General features: G+C 32.8%; 1 protein-coding gene across 1 annotated transcript in view; it reads right to left on the reverse strand.

Moving 5' to 3' along the window:
• The window catches only part of LOC141332528 (phospholipid-transporting ATPase ABCA1), a 180,838-nt gene that overhangs the window by 37,586 nt on the left and 125,209 nt on the right, over positions 1-18,043 (reverse strand). Inside the window, exons 32-39 of the mRNA XM_073837656.1 lie at positions 16,585-16,700; positions 15,333-15,477; positions 13,340-13,463; positions 12,903-13,032; positions 11,729-11,849; positions 8,826-8,888; positions 6,447-6,553; positions 2,637-2,778 (exon numbers count right to left, since the gene is read on the reverse strand). Coding sequence (XP_073693757.1) covers positions 2,637-2,778; positions 6,447-6,553; positions 8,826-8,888; positions 11,729-11,849; positions 12,903-13,032; positions 13,340-13,463; positions 15,333-15,477; positions 16,585-16,700 — 948 coding nt within the window. The remainder of the gene's footprint in view (positions 1-2,636; positions 2,779-6,446; positions 6,554-8,825; positions 8,889-11,728; positions 11,850-12,902; positions 13,033-13,339; positions 13,464-15,332; positions 15,478-16,584; positions 16,701-18,043) is intronic.

Genomic DNA, 18,043 nt, shown 5'->3' on the forward strand with positions numbered 1-18,043 from the left:
TTGCCAAGACAGAACTGCTTGTGGTTCCATCAAACCCATCGCTTCATCACAATTTCTCCATTTAGTTAGGCACATCATCATACACTATATTGCCAAAAGTATTGTAATGAACAGGTTTGACAACTTTAGTCATTTCCACTAGTAATAATACTAATGTTTAAGCATAGAATGATATTCTAGGGAATTGTGTGCTTCAAATTTAAAAGCAACAGTTTGGACAGGACCCTTTTCTATTCTAACATGGCAATCCCACTGTCTACACTGCATAAAAAAAAATGCATTTCTTACTTGGATTTTTTGTCTTGTTTCCAGCCAAAATATCTAAAAATTCTTAAATCAAGAAGGATTTTCTAGACGAGTAATAATTATTTTCTTGTTTTCAGAAAAAACAAGCCAAAATTAAGTTATTTTTTCTTAGAACAAGAAAATAATCTGCCAATGGGGTAAGAAAAAAAATCTTATTTCAAAAAGAAAACAAGATTATTTTTCTTACCCCGTTGGCAGATTATTTTGCTTGTTTCAAGCAAAAGCACACTTCATTTTGACTGTTTTTTTTTTTTCTGAAAATAAGACATTAATTTTTACTTGTCTATAAAATCCTTCTTGATTTAAGAATTTTTAGATATTTTGGCTGGAAACAAGACAAAAAATTCTTAGTCAGAAAAGCATTTTTTTGCAGTGTAAAAGGCATGGTTCAAAAAGAAATGATTGATTCAGTTAGTTTGGAAAAGAACTTGACTGGTTTGCACAAAGCCAAGTCCTAATCAGTTGAACACCTTTGGTGTGACTTTAAATGCAGACCTTGAGCCAAAAACTCAGACCAAACACCAATGACTTGTACGTATGGGTACAGTCATTTTAGACACTTCCAAAACTGAAGTAACAGCGATGGAAATACAATTTATAATCACATGAATTATGCTTCCATCTTTGTTGCTACAGTTTTGGAAGTGCCTTTTTCTGTTCTAAAGAAGGGGGTGTCTCAATACTTTTGTCCATATACTGTAAGTACAAGTCATTGGTGTTTGGTGATGAGTTTTTGGCTCAAGGTCTGCATTTAACGTCACACCAGAGGTGTTCAACTGGGATTAGGACTTGGCTTTCTCCAGACCAATCAAGTTCTTCCACACTGACTGAATCAATCATTTCTTTTTGAACCTTGCCTTATACACAGAGGAATTGCCATGTTAGAATAAAAAAAAGTGTCCTGTCCAAACTTTTGCTTTAAAATTAGAAATACACAATTCCCTAGAATATCATTATATGCTTAAACATTAAGATTTGTACTCATGGAAATTACTAAAGTAGTCAAACCTGTTTATTAGAAGGAAGTGTCTAAATACTTTTGGCAATATAGTGTAACTCCTTCAAAAACAGCCAGAAAACAGAAATCAGCTGACTGATGAAATCCTGCAGATTTGCTTTATTCAAAATCAGGAAGATCAGGCCTTTTCTTTTGGAATATGCTTCACAACTGGACTACTGCAATGTTCTTTTGGCAGGTCTTCCAGCCAGTTCTATCAAACCTTTACAATTCATTCAGAATGCGGCTTCAAGATTAATTTTTAATGAGCTGTAAAGAACGCATGTCACACCTCTCTTCATCAACTTGCACTGGCTACCAGTAGCTGTTCGCATAAAATTCAAGGCATTAATGTTTTCCTACAAAACCACCACTGGATCTGCACCACTTTACCTAAATTCATTACTTCAGACTCATGTGCCCTCTTAGAAGCTTGCAGGTGAACGGCGCATGATTGTGCCATCCCAAAGAGGCACAAAATCACTTTCACAGACTTTCACATTAAATGCACTATTCTGGTGGAATGACCTGCCCAACTCAATCCGAACAACTTCAAGAATCGGCTAAAAACCCATCTCTTTTTTCTTTATTTGACCCTTTAACTCTAGCACCCTCTATTCTAATTCCATTCTACAAAAAAAAAAAAAAAAAAAAAAAAAAAAACTTGCCCTTTTAGACTTATTCTCTATTCATTTACTTACTGCTTGTTTTCTAAAAAAATAAATAAAACTACCTAACACTAGCTTCTTTGTTCTTGTTTTATTCTATCTATCTATTTTTAGGCCTCTAACACTAGCTTGCTTTTTCATTTTCATCTATTTTCTTTTTATTGATTATATAATAAAAAAAGTGCGTTTTTGCTTAAAACAAGCAAAACAATCTGCCAGTGGGGTAAGAAAAGTAATCTTCAGTCAGGACTATCTATATTATAGACTGGTGTGATTTTGTTTTAACATACTGGTGCGTTTGATGTCCAATGTGCACAAATAAATGTATGAAAAATTGTGAATCGATTTTTAATCAAATTTCACAGTTTCGCATATAATTCATATATTGAAAATGAAAAACCACAATAACCTTGGATTATATACAAGCTAAGCAGTTGCATGTTATCAAATACTTTTGAGACCACACACACTTTTATGTTTTGTTCCTGAATGGCTATAGAATGAACCACACACACACACACACACACACACACACACACACACACACACACACACACACACACACACACACACACACACACACACACACACACACTTCATACATAGAGAGTGAGTTTCAGATAGAAAGAATAAGGGTCTACAAAATACAGAGAGCAGGCTGTTACCATGGAAACCTCTTTTTTGGGAACCCCGCGGAGTCGTGCGTAGAACTCCAGGTGTTCTCGTCCCGTCAGAAGGTCATTGATAGCATCAAACTGCGGACAGTAACCCATGTTCTGCTGCACCGACTGCATCTCAGTGCGGATGCTGAAAGATCAACACAAAAACACCTCAAAACACTGGCAACAAACACTTTTCATCAGGTACAAGCCATGCTGTTTTTATTCATGTATTCATTTATTTTTTCAGTATTTTGAATAGTTTTTTTTTCTGTTTCTTTTTTATTTTATTTAATGTTTTTTTTTGTAATTATGTTATGTTTTAGTTATTTTTATTAGTTTATAATTCTTATTATTAATTATTATTATTTAATTGTTTTTATTCATTTTATTTCAGTGTTAGTTTTAGTTATTTTAGTAACTAAAACTAATTATTTTAGCAACTAAAACTAAGTAAACACTGAATTGTTATTTCAGTGTTAGTTTCAGTTATTTTAGCACATTAAGTTCAACTAAATGAGAATGAGAAATGTTGCTTTGGAGTTTTTTTTACATTTATTTTATTTTATTTCAGTTAACATTCATATTATTTTAAGCAGTTTTTTATTGTTTTGTGTGTGTGTGTGTCTGTGTGTGTGTGTGTGTGTGTGTGTGTGTGTGTGTGTGTGTGTGTGTGTGTGTGTGTGTGTGTGTGTGTGTGTTTGTGTATGTGTTATAACTAGCACTTTTTTATCAGGAACAAGCCATGTTGTTTGTGTGTGTATTTATTTATTTATTTTCAATATTTTAATTTTTTTTTAAATTATAATTTAAGTAAATTTTTTGTAATTTTTGTAAAAAAAAATAATAATAATAACAATAATAATAATTATTATTATTAATATGACATTTTTATTCATTGTTATTTCAGTGTTAGTTTTAGTTATTTTTGTACTGTACATAAATTTACTTAAATTGAAAAAGAGAACTATTGCTTTGGCAACTAATGAAATAAAATTAGTTTAAATAATATATATATATTTTTTTTACTTGTAATTATATCGGGTTAAGAAGGTCAAGATCTCTGAGGGTCAAAAGGGTGCAGATATTTAAACTAGCTTTTTTGATGATTTTTTTTTAATTTAATTAAAGGCACAGTATGTACGTTTTTACCACTAGAGGGCGCATATTCAAAACAAACAAATAAACAAAGGCATAGTTATAGTTTTTATCCCAGCAGCCGATGCAATCCGACAGGAATCGGCAAGAAATCATGTTCATGGATGAGTTAATATACTAAATTGTTTTAAATTAAATTAAAATATTATTAAGATCACTGTAGTATGAAGCAGGGTTCTTCAAAACATTTTGGGATAATGTACGTACACACGTCAGCAAAATATATAACACTGTTCTAGTTGTTTTTGGATATTCCTCAGAACAAAAAATGGGTTTGTGTCACTGTGGCTCATTTTTGTTTTAATAACCCCTGGGAACAAGTACTCCATGCTCTCAAAATGTCCAAACTAGCTATTTTAGAAATGTAATGCCACTAGCCAAATAACATCATTCAGCATTAAATCCAAAATATAATTTGCATATTAACCCCTCCCCCTCTTAGATATCAAAGCTCAGACTCCGCCCCCTGTGATTCTACACATCACTTCAAACTTTCAAACTTTCAAAATGAAAGGACGTGTGAGACACACAGAGAGACAAAGATAAAGTCGTGCGTCTCGAATCTGTCAGACAGAGCCGCAGGACAGCAGCACCGACGGGAAACTGGAAAAGCAAACTCCGCTATCTGTGAAGGGACTGACAGCTGCGTTTCCCGCCCCTCGGACATGGACGACTCCTCTGTCTCTCGTCTCACAGATGAATGACAGACAGTCAGAGACAGAGACGCGCAGGAGGACCATGTCTGCTCTCCTTCTTTCATCTCTCTGTTCACTGACTGAACAATCAACACACAGAAGGGACGCTCCGCAAAACATGAGCCATTATTGACACAAACCCGTTTTTGTCTTGAGAAAAGTTCATTAAACTTATCTAAATAAATTTAATCAAAGTAGCTGGTTTAAATGCATCACATGTCTGCACCCTTTAACCCTCAGAGATCTTGACCTTCTTAACCACATATAATTAAAATCAAATAAAATCTAATTAACATTCAGTTCAATGCATTAAAACAATTTTAATTATTTAGCTCAACAATTCAACCCTGTTTGTTGTAAACAATAAATAATCAAAGAAATATTTTCTTCATTTTTGGGAATATTAAAGACATTCCTTTAATATATTGGAAATATGTATGTTTTGGGAAAAATACAAATAAAATTTAATATTCAGTTAATTGCATTAAAAACTATTTAGATTTTAATATTAAACTTTGTTTGCTTTTGTGTGCACCCCTGTTACTGCATGGAATTACATAAATTGCTTACAATTTTATTCCTTCTACATTGTTACAGTGATAATTTTTATTTGTATTATAATTTAGTTTAATTCTTGCAAACATTGTTTTGTTGGCTGCATTCATCAAGCTCAAACATTCAGCCCTGTAACCCAAGATTACTGTAAGAAATGAATGATCAAATATCATTTTGGGATATTAAAGAATAATTTATTTAATCTGAGAGAAAGTATGATATTGTAATTAATGAACATTAAAAGTATTTTATTAATCAACTCATTTTATAAAAAAAAGCATAATATTGCACTGTTACACATTTTGTGTGCAACCCTGTTACCGCGTGGAATTACAGAAATTGCTTAAAATTAGATTCCTTCTACATCGTTGCAATTATTAATTTTATTTATATTATAATTTAGTTTAATTCTTACAAATACTGTTGTTGTTTTTTTTTTTTTTTGGCTGCATTCATTAAGCTCAAACATTCAGCCCTGTAACCCACAGTTACTGTAAGAAATAAATGATCAAAGAATATAATTTGGGGAAATTCAAGAATGATTTTCTTTAATCTAAGAAAAAACTATGATATTGAAATTGACATTAAAAGTATTTTAAATCAAATAATTTTATAAAAAATGCATAACATTACACTGTTACACATTTTGTAGGCAACCCTGTTACCGCATGGAATTACAGAAATTGCTTAAAATTATATTCCTTCTTGCAGTAATAATTATTATGTATATTATAATTTAGTTTAATTCTTGCAAATATTGTTTTGTTGGCTGCATTCATCAAGCTCAAACATTCAGCCCGGTAACCCACGATTATGGTAAGAAATAAATGATCAAATAATATCATTTTGGGAAAATCAAGAAAATTTTCCTTAAATTTAAAAGTATAATACTGACATTATTGTACATCAAAAGTATTTTGAAAATCAACACTGTTATACATTTTATGTTCCAAATTTTTTTTTTAACAAACATAAGAAAAAATGACCACTGCTTAAAATTCAGATTCCTTCCACATTGTGGCAAACTATATATTCACCATATATAATTATAACAATGTAATTCAATTCCAGTTCTTACAAATAATGTTTAATTTAACCATTCAACCCTGTTACCCCAGTTTGTTGTAGGAATAATTAAAGACCGTTTTTTCTTTAATTCATAGGAAATTTAAGTTGATCATCATAAATGTATAATCCTAATGTTTTTATTTATTTATTAATTTTTTTTATGTTAAATTTAGGTAAAACTGTAACTGAAATGCTTCATATTTAGTTTAAAAATAAACATTTGAAGATTAAGTCCATTCTTATACTCAACAATAACGGTAACAACCTCATCGACATCAAGACGACTAGATTTTTAAGAGCAGTGTTTTTCCAAAGAGATGTGATAGACAGAGGGACTCACCTGAATCCGCCCAGGTAAGCGTCACCGGCCGTCGGGCTGATGTCTCCCGTCAGCATTTTAAAAGTTGTGGTTTTTCCTGCACCATTGATTCCCAACAAACCGAAACACTGAAAAACACAAACACACTCAATTATTCAGTGACAATACTATTATTCACAAAGAGTTCATGAAATGTTTATAATGTTAGATAATGGCCGCTGGTATCAGGGGGAAGACATTCCTAGTTACAGATCATTTCATTCATATTTTTTTGGTTGAATATATCTGCTGAAAGTAATTCCATGGAGGCCAAAGTTGTTCAAAGACTGCTGCATTTAATAAAAACGTATTCTCTATATCCCCTTACGAAAAATAAGTTTATTCAAGTGTGCTATTAGTATACTTCTAAACTAACTAAAAATAAGAAAGTATACTTTCAGTCTACTTTCTATATACTTCTCAGAGAGGTACTTAAATGACATTTAAGTATACTTGCCTTATACTTAGATTCTCAGAGCACAAGTATAGCTCAAATATATTTAGACTGTTTCTGTGTTTTCATTGTTGTACGCTAAAACACAAGTGAAGAAGAAACCGAAACAACAGATGCTTCCACACGTAATCTAAGATCAGGCATAAAACAGCATCAAAACCATAGATTTGGAAAACTGTGTAACATTATGGAACAAAATGTCGACCCATGAAGAGGTAATAATGACTGTCAAGCTTTGGGGTGTTGATCTATGTTTTGATTAACATGAATAATTATTTTGTTCAAAATGTTGTTTATTTTTATTTTTTGTTAAACACACTTTTAAGTGTTTATAAAAAAGAATGCATTAAAGTGTTTTTGTTTACAAACAGATACTCAGTTCTTTTATTTTTTTGTTGTTGTTTTGTATGTATATACTAGAAAGTGGGCCAATTTAGTCCCAAGGAGTATTGAAATAGTATACTTAAAAGTATGCTACGAGTTCACTGATATTTGTATACTTACTACATAAAATACACTTAAAATATACTTGAACTTTAAGTATACTTAGGCTCAATCCCAATTCTACCCCTTACCCCTACACTTAGCCCTACCCCTCCGTTTGGCGCGTTCACGTGAAGGGGTAGGGGTGTCTCATTTCTCTTTTGGTTGGAGGGGTAGGGGGAAGGGGAAGGGCCAGATAGCCCTCCAAACGAAGATTTTTCAGGACCTCACTTCAAACGAAGGGCTAAGAGAAATTTCCAACATGGCTGCTCACTCGAGCAAGCAGACTCGTAAATATAAGTAATTTTTGCCTTTAATAAGGATTTTCATGACAATGTTTCATTATATGTATATTACCTTCAATCTTGTGTTTGTGTTTATGGTGTTGTTTTGTAAATAAACGTTTGCAAAAAAATCGCTAAAGTTTGCTAGCAGATAGCACTGATTGCACGATATTACAAAATATATTTTTATGTCATATACAATTGTCTGCATGTTAGAAACATGAAAGACCAGTGGCATGGCAATTTGCAACGGTGGTGTAGAGGAGGGTGTACGCAGGTAACGTATACGGTGTATACACACTTCCACTTTTTAAATCCCCTCTGATGCGCATTATTCAGTGTCCTGCATTCGCCAAAATCATGGCAGTCCACCGCATCCAGTCATGTGAATAAATGTAAATATTCGCTCAAAACACCCAATAAAGGCAGTGATGATGCAGTCAGGACCGTGGAGCCGGCTTGCTTTGAAATGTATTTGATGATTGCGCCTAATGCACCTGCGCCCGATACGTCTACCGCACCAGTAATTTAAATCAGTACATAATAATAAAAACGATACCTTACAAATAAAAAGAAGCTGATTTTTACGATCAGAAATTTCTTAAACCAGTGAACCCCTGTAAACATTTTAGTCCAAGGATCCAGAAAACGAATGCGTTCAAATAGAAAGTTCAAAACGAAATTCACAAATGAAGCATATATACTTCTCCAGGCACCACTACACTGATTAGCAATTTGCCGCGCATGTGATAATGTGTTGTTTGTTTTGCTTACGGCCACATGTGAATGAACGGTGCGTACACCGTACATTTGTACTTTTTGCAACATGACAACATTTTGACATCTTGGAATGAGTGATAAACATCTGCGCATGTCCTCTGACGTAACATTAGGAACTAGCGACAACCTATGATGACGTATAACAGTGTTGTAGTGGTGTCCCATTTCTTAGGGGAAATATTTTAGCCCTTCCCCTTTACACTTTGTTTCAAGGGACAAGGGGAAGGGGCGAGGGGTAGGCGAAGGGGTAGAAAATAGAATTGGGATTGGGCCTTGATGAAATAAACTTCAAGTATACCTATTTTTGGTAAGGGTTAGTACATAAAATAAGTTTTCATTTCACGCTTGTGTGTGTTTTACCTCTGCAGCAGGAACACCCACACAGATTTTATCCACAGCCGGAGTTTTCTTCATACGGTACATCTGAAAATTCAGAAACAGAATCAAAAATTACAATTGTGCCATGCTTTAAGAGCTTTTCTTCAAGTAATTATATTTTGCAGATATATGATTCTTTTTTTCTGTGCAGAAAATACTACAAGTGAACAACAAGGAACATTTGAACCCTTATCAGGCTTTTATGGTTCATTCATATATTATGAAATAAATAAATAAATAAATAAATACAAAAAAATACGAACTGGTACAGATGCTGCTATTTAGATAAAGCAAATCTGATGCTTGTAAATCAATGAGATCTTTTTAACATTACAGCAGATATTGACATACAATTATATAAATATCAGGCATCACTCTGGATCTCCAATAATGTGTCTTAGTAAGATGAGATTGAAATGATCCAAACAGACAATTCAGTACAATCCAATGATGTTTGAGAGAAGAACAAATTAATGTTCCTCAAAAGATGTGTGATGTTTCTGAGACTTGAGAAGGTCATTCCCAAGTAAAGCTTGTGGAAACAAACATTCCTCAAATTCACAAATAATTCCTCACAAACAAGTTCACGAAAAGGAAACCGAGAACCGAAATGACAGAACGCACATCCTGTTTGTTTGCTTTATTTTACAAAAGCACAAATGTTTTGTTTTTACTGTGAAAATGCAAAAATAAAAGTAAACACGTTGCGGTTTTGAATTATGTCCAACTCTTATCTGTATGACCCAAAAATAGTGGAGTACTTTATTTTTACAAAATCATGATGATCAGATTTGACACTCACTAATTAAAAAAAAAAAGGTTAATGGAATGTTCATCTGGAAATATTACTAAAGTTATTCTTATGTTTACTTGATAAAAAATCTGTAAAGATTTGTAAAGACAGCAAAAAGACACGTGAAGCACCACCTGAAGGTGGATGTTTGTACAGTAATACTAAATAATACCTTTTACTTAATGAAAAATCAACGCAGACAACCGAAGGCATGTATCAGATTGTGTGCAACAAGTTTAACAGCAAAATTATAATCTTACTGATCATTTAGAGCACTTCTATGGGTTAAATAAGTGAATAAATCCGTTTGCATGCGGACTCATCCGGTCTGAGATGTTTGATGGTTTCCTGCGCAGACACCTGTCTACTCTCAGAGCGGCGCGTGATTCACAGACAGCTGCTCTCAGTGCTCAGAGACGCCTGATTACAGATCAGAACAAATTAAACTCTCACTCCTAATCACTGAGACTCTACTGCGAACATCTGTATGCTCACACAGCAGGATTTTGACCGTCTGTCCGCAATACACATCAACATACGAGCCAACCCTCGTGAAAAAGAAGAGTTTTAGCGTGCTTTTAAAAAAGTGCTTATTACGCAAATAATACATTTTATGGGTGTGTTCACACTTGTCATGTCCGGTTCGATTGGTGCGATTGCTCTGTTTGTGCAGTTCATTTGAGTAGCCATCCAAACCCTGGTGCGTACCAAACAAGCGGACTGAGACTAAAAAGGTAAGTCTCGGTTTGCTTCTAAATGAACTTTGGTTTGGTTCGAATGAAATATGAATGTAACATGGACCAAATACTTCTAAAAGAATCAAAAACAGGAAGCAATGACAAGATGCGACGCTACACAACATGATTTCATGAAGGGAACAAGTGGTGTATCCAAAACAAAATGAGCAGAGGGCAAACGTAGAGCAACAAGGAGGTAAAATGCCTTTCATGAGCTCTTTGTGAGTTTGCAAGTAGTAAAAATAAAATCATATACACGCAACAATGAGCATGCTTAGTCCGGCGGATGGCATTAGGTGCATCCAACTTAAAGCAGTGCCTTTTCAAATAGTCAAACGCACCTTTTCCTTGTGTTTTGCGTGTTCAGTGAGTTCCATCATAAAATATACGCCATTCAACCTGACCAATAAGTCTTTAGGTTCGGTATCTTTAGGTTCACTGTCAAAAATGCCAGTGTGAATGCTAAGCGGACCAAATGAGCCAAACTAACCGAACTACAAGTGTGAACACACCCTAAAAGAAAAAAAATAAAACTTAAGTGTAAACTAAATGTAATTATTTCAAACTCTTAACTGCATGGTTAATGCAATTAAATAAAAATATATTATAGTTTAAATTGATCTAAAATGCAATTAGCTGAACCTTAGAGTGATTTCAACACACTTAAGTAGTACATCTTTAAAGTAATTTTGTAATTGCTTGAATTTTTGTTAAAATATGGTTAAAGTACTGCTGATTTTACTGACAGTTAAGATAAACTAAAATACACTTTTTATGTCATTTCTATCGAAACTTGTATCTCATATATCTAAATATATTTGCAATTATAAAGTAGTTGTGTAGAACATTTAAAATAAATTAACTTAAAATGTAACAATGAATGAGACTCTACTGTTAAAATAACAAAGTAATTTACATGTATTTTAGTATGTTAGCACATGGAAATAAGTACTTCTTTAAAAGATAATAATTTAAAATAAACTTTAAAGTAAAAGTTTTAACCTGATTTCTGAACTTTTTTAAAAAGTGTGTTAGAAACAGACATGAAAGCTCCTTACTGTAAGTCACTTAAGTGGCCACTTATTTCATTAATATATTATCTGAAAAAAATTGGATGTTTTTTAGAGCCTTTCTAGCAAAAAAATATTAAACAAGTATTTATTTTTATTTTTTTAAACCTGCTGAAAAACAAGCTGGAGTGCTGGTCTTAAACTGGTTTAAACCGGTCTCACTCATTTATCTGATTGGCCAGCTGGTATCCAATCCTGATCAGCCATTGCTCAAAAGCACACGTTTTATGGCACTTTTCACAATAAGTCAGAATTTCAACTAGAAGTGACAGGAACAGGAAGTACCTTAGTGAGGTCACAGATTCGGAGGAGGTCGTTCTGAGCTCCGCCCTGATGCACTCGTTCACGCTCTCGAGCCACGTCTTCATCCACTTCATCTGAAGATGTTGGTAGTGATTTTACTGACCTGTGAGTAAAAATGTGCATATGTCACCGCAGAGCAGACGGCAGAATTATGTATACAATTCAGAACAGACACAGGCTTTTCTGAAGGGACATTTCACCCAAAAATGAAACGGAGTGTCTATTTACGCTAGCTCAACCCACCAATGTGTGATTGGTATAGTCATTACAAAAGACGACTGCTAGTCTTTAGCTCCAATGGTGCAGAGGATAAATCGTGTTTCACTCTTTTCGACGCGACCGATGCGAGCTCGAATTCCCCTGGATTCGATTTTTTTCTCCTTTTTCAAATCTCATATCATATCAGAAAGGCATTTATGTTCAATAAAAATGAAAAAAAGTTGAAAAGTTGAAAATAAAATATTGGTTAGGGTTAGAGTAGGTGCTTATTGTCCCAATAAGGCAGTACCATTTAATTCATTTATTTAAAACTATAATTGAAACTGCGTAATTACTGCATACTGTTTTCATGTACTACAATACTGAGGTGCATATTATATTATTCTGCTATTATAAATATAAAACAAATCCTGCTTTTTCAACATAGTGTAAATAGAATCTACAGCTATTTGCACTTTGTGTAAATAGCATCTATCATTAAGAAAATATGCTATTTTCACTTAGTCTCTATTGCTGTTTGCACTTAGTGTAAATAGCCACTGCCAAAATGAACGTTTGATGTTACTGTACTCACCCTCAGGCCATCCAAGAAGTGGTTTAACTGTTTGCCTGAGGCTCTGGATTATAAGCAATAATATTGTAAATAATGTTTAATTTCTTGCACATGCAAATCGTTTTGCTTCATAAGACCTCAATATATTCTCAAGAGACACAGGTATTCATTTTGTGTTCTTTGATATGCATTTTTTTTCTCTCAAAGGGCCAATATCTATTGACTTTTTGGCATTTGCCATTTTATGAATCAACAAGGCTCACGGTTTCAGCTAAAAATCTTCTTTACTGTTCTACTGAGGACAAAAAGATACCTACATCTTGGATGGCCTGAGACTGAGTACATTAACATTACTTTTTTATATTTTTTGGGGTTGTTTCTTACAAGGGTTTGCAGAAGAACTTGTACTGGATGAGCAGAGTCAGGCCAAACATGACGGCCCCCTGAATGGTCATGGCGAACAGATTCTTGCCCACCATTTTCCAGCTCAGAGGATCTTCAAAACGGTCTTCACCTGAAAAGACATGCACACATCAGCTTTCCTGTCACACTGTAACAAAAAACAAAAAACAAAACAGAATTTGTTGAGTCAACTTAAAATAATTTGTTACCCTGCTGCTTTGAAATTTTAAGTTGAATCAACTCAAATATCTAAGTTGTCACTTAGTGCAACTCAACATTTCAAGTTGATTCAACTTTTTTGAGTTGACTAAACTTAAAATTTTAAGGCTGCCAGGAAACAAATTATTTTAAATTGACTCAACAAATAGTTTTTTTACAGTGCAGATCTCAGGATCTTTCCCCGTTTGTCAACATCTTACCCAGGTTTTGGTAAAGAGTGGCCATCGCCTGGTTTGTGGCCATGTCCATCAGGCCTCTTCCCAAACAGAAATGAGGAAACACCAGCAGAGCCTGCTTGATTATGTCATTGATCCGGGTTATATTCTGGAGAGAAACACAGACAGGACAAAGAAAGACAATGTTAGACTGAAAACACAGGATTCCTCATAATGACTACATTTCTATGAATGCTTTTTCGCTGACTGTGTCATGGATGTTTTTATTAGAGGTTTCTGAGGCAAGTGAGGATAACACAAAATGTCAAAATGTCCTCTTTGTAACAGGTGTGTGAGAAAGGAGACATATCAAAATGAAATGCAAAGTCTTTTGAATAATATCCACAACAGGTAAATCTAACATATTTGTCCTTAATATATACATGTATGTGTGCGTATATGTGTGTGTTATATATAAATAACAAATATACACAGCACACATGCGTAGCATGCAAACATAAACTTTGATTTGGAATTGATTAATCGTTTTGCAGCTCTATTTCTTTGCAATTAATTGTAAAATTTACTAGCAATTTCTGGGTTAAACCTATTTTTTAGTGTGGAACAGTATTCTCACCTCTCCAGACAATCTCTGTCTGAAATCTTGATATCAGAAATCAGTCTTGAAAAAATTCAAGAAAGCACATCTTAAATTTAAAAGCAGTTTTGACTGTTAAAACAATGTAAACAGTACGCTTTTTATTACATATCAGAGCTGCAGATGGACAGAGGAGAGACTGACAGTGATTGGATGAGGAAAGAGAGCCGGCCGCTTTGATTGGCTGAACGCTGAGTGTTAAACAGACTTTCATTACTGAAGATGACAGATCTACAGCAGCGTCTGACAGTCCTCATGTCTTTATCCCTCATAAGCGGCCCCTCGAGAGAGAGACTTCTGAAAGTTTAAACGGACCGCCTGTCAATAATGTCACATCAGCTTCTACTGTTATTTTGTCTGTTTGCAAATAGTTTGATAAAGTGGATTCAACCAAAGCCTTTATTAGTGATATAGTCTAAATAATATTATTTAATAATAATAATAATAATAATAATAATAATAATAGAGCTTTATAATAATAATTTATTTTTTTCATAGTATTTTATTTATATATATATATATATATATATATATATATATATATATATATATATATATATATATATATATATATATACTATGAAAAAATAAAGTATTATATGTATATATATATATATATATATATATAAATCTAAACAGTGAGATTTACATTTACTCTTATTCTTATTATTGTATTAGTATAGTATTATACTGTTACTTGTTACTTCATTTTTTTATATTATTATATAATGTCAAAATATAAGACCAAATTGCACAAACACATATATATATATATATATATATATATATATATATATATATATATATATATATATATTACTACTACTACTAAAAATAATGGATCTCTATAATAATACTTTCTTAATTTTGTCATATTATTATGTAATTTTTGACCAAATTATGCAAATTGACAAAAAAATAAAAAAATAAATAATATTACATATACATATGGATCTCTGTAAAATGTCATCTTTAGTTTATTTGCATATATTTTTTAATGAGAAATATGAATTAAACTTTTTTTTTGCAGTCATACATAAATAGAAAATAAACAGAACATTATTGCCCATTGGTATGGACACCAATTTATGAATTCATAAAGTTTTATTAAAGTATTCGTGTGGCTGGTGGGAATGTGTCTTTAGTCTCAGGATGAGCTGAAAGAACACTTTGCACAAGCAAACCTTAATCATGCCTCCAAACAAGGAGAGGGTTTCAGACAGTCAGTAAATGAAAGAAACAAATAGAAAAGGAAGTTCCTTATTTGACCGAATGTTCTTCACTGCATGCTTTCAGTAAGTGTGTGTGTGTGTGTGTGTGTGTGTGTGTGTGTGTGTGTGTGTGTGTGTGTGTGTGTGTGTGTGTGTGCTGGAGTCTTACCGGGTCATCGAAGAGCTCCATGACAAATGTGGCCACACTGCCATTGATGCCGATGAAGAGATTGATGCAGGTCAGAACCACATACGCTGTGCTGGGAACACTGAACAGGAAGGAGGCGGGATACATCATTGGAGTGATGGACCACCTGAAACACACAAACACAAATTAACAACTGACAGACAAAATAAAACTACACACACACACACACACACACACACACACACACACACACACACACACACACACACACACACACACACACGCACACACAACACTGACATGATTCGGATATTTTTAAGGGTTAAAATTAAATAGTCACACCTGGCTCCTTCGCGGTCAAAAATGACCAAAATAGGAAATGAATGGGAAATACGAAAAAAAAAAAAAAAAGCGAAAATTCAGAGAATCTTTTGGTGGTACAAGCTACAAATCAGCCACTGTGCTAAAAAAAAGTGTTCAGAAAGTGTTCTTCATTAAAATGAATTCAAAAAATAATTTGAATCCCAAAAACCCTATACACAGTGGCTTTGGGATTCCCATTGTTTTTTTAGACTGTTTCTTCATTTAATAGGGTTTCCATTTAGAAATATATCTAAAAGATTACTTTTGTTAAGGTTTAGATATTTTTTGATTGGATAAATATCAGGTTATGCATAGGGAGATAAAGAAGGTTACATGTCATTACACAAGTTAAAATTTTTTTTTGGCCACCAGATGACACAATTTTCACTTAAAAAATAGATTTTAAATGCTTTTACTCTTTTTTAATGTAAAATGTTGCATTTATTGCATTGCATTGAAAAATAATAAATTCATAATTCAATTAAAAAATAAAAATAATTCTATTGGGAAAAATCGTTCATTAAAATTGTATAAATATTGCATAGATTCATTAAAACTTCTCAAAATTCTAAATAATAATCGCAAAATATTATTGAACAAAAATGTATTTCAGTAATTTTCCTGAAGAAAAAAAAAGTTACTTTTTAAGGCTTCGGTCATTTTTGACCGCGAGGGAGCCAAGTGTGACCCCTAAATGAGGAGGCTCAGATATGTTGTTAAATAATATCAAACTGAAGGAGTCTCAAGAGTGTTCACCTCTATATAGCACATAGAAAATGAGCTTCAGTGGAAGTTCACAAGCCGGCGAAGTTCTAAAGAACGCTCCGTGCATATGGTCAATTCCAACTTGAAAGTCCAAGTAAACAATTTGGGAGTCTGGATGAAACAAACACAGTGAACACACACTCACCCGTAGAGCGCCAGCAGCAGTATGAGGGCAGGGAGGTTCGGTGGAGAGACGTATGCTTTTTGTTGGAAACACAGGAAGATGACGATGACGATGATACACGGGACGATATAATTACACTGAAACACATCACAAAACACAACACAATCAAACTTCATACTTAAACTACTTATGCTTCAATATTCAATAATCTGACTACTTTCACAGCACTTCTGTGTGCAAATAATCCAAATGAAATCGACATCACAAAGGCAGCCATTTAAATAAATGTACACTCTTAAAAATAAGGGTGCTTTAAAAGGTTCTTTTTAAAACCATTCATTCAAAGGTACTTTAAAGAACCATCTCTTTCTTAACTTTTTATAATCTGAAGAAACTTCTTTTGCCACCAAGAACCTTTTGTGAAACTGAAAGACTCTTCAGATGTTAAAGGTTCTTTATGAAGCCATTTAGACAAAAAAGGTTCTTCTATGGCATCGTGGCACTTTATTTTTAAGAGTGTAGGAGTGAAGCACACTGCTGTGTTTATTTACACATGAGCAGCTCCCGATACAGTTTTTCAGCTTCTCATTTAGCAGTAAATGCTGCTTTATACAATCTTCTTTTCTGTACGTGATGTGGGTTTGAGTCTTTTTTTTTATAAAGTCTGTCTATTATAAATTGTCTATGAAAACACAACAGATTTTTAATAAGTGTTTATAAACCTGCTGCCAACAAAAGGAGAAGCTATATATATATACACACAATAATATTTATCATTTGTTTTTAATTTATTATTACTGTTATTAGTACTAGTAGAAGTATTATAGTAGTTAACATTTTTAACATATTTAACATTTAAACATTTTATAATTTTTTTCTATTAATATTTCTTAATTTGTTTATTTATTTATTTTTATTTAACAGCAACAACAATAACCACAATAATTATTTATTATTATTATTATTATTATTATTATTATTATTATTATTATTATTATTATTATTATTACTATTTTGTCCCGTTTGGAACATAGCATTTTTATTTTTGTAGCTCTGACAGTTTAAAAAAAAAAACAAATACATAGTTTTGTATTATTATGGTTTTGGTTCCTTATTAATGTTCTACAATTATTTAGTTGTTTAAACATATCTATATGTGACCTGGGACAACAAAATCAGTCATAAAGGTACATTTTTTACATCATGAATAAATAAGCTTTCAATTGAGGTATGGTTTGATAGGACAATATTTGGTCGAAAAAAAAATGCAGATCAGGGTGCAAAAAATCGAAATAGTAAGAAAATCACTTTAAAGTTGTCCAAATTAAGTTCTTAGCAATGCATATTACTAATCAAAAATTAGGTTTAGATATATTTACGGTAGCAAATAAACAAAATATCTTCATGGAACATGATCTTTACTTAATATCCTAATGATGTTTGGCATAAAGGAAAAATCATCATTTTGACTAATACAATG

This window comes from Garra rufa, chromosome 3, assembly GCF_049309525.1.
Source record: "Garra rufa chromosome 3, GarRuf1.0, whole genome shotgun sequence".
Classification (NCBI taxonomy): Eukaryota; Metazoa; Chordata; class Actinopteri; order Cypriniformes; family Cyprinidae; genus Garra; species Garra rufa.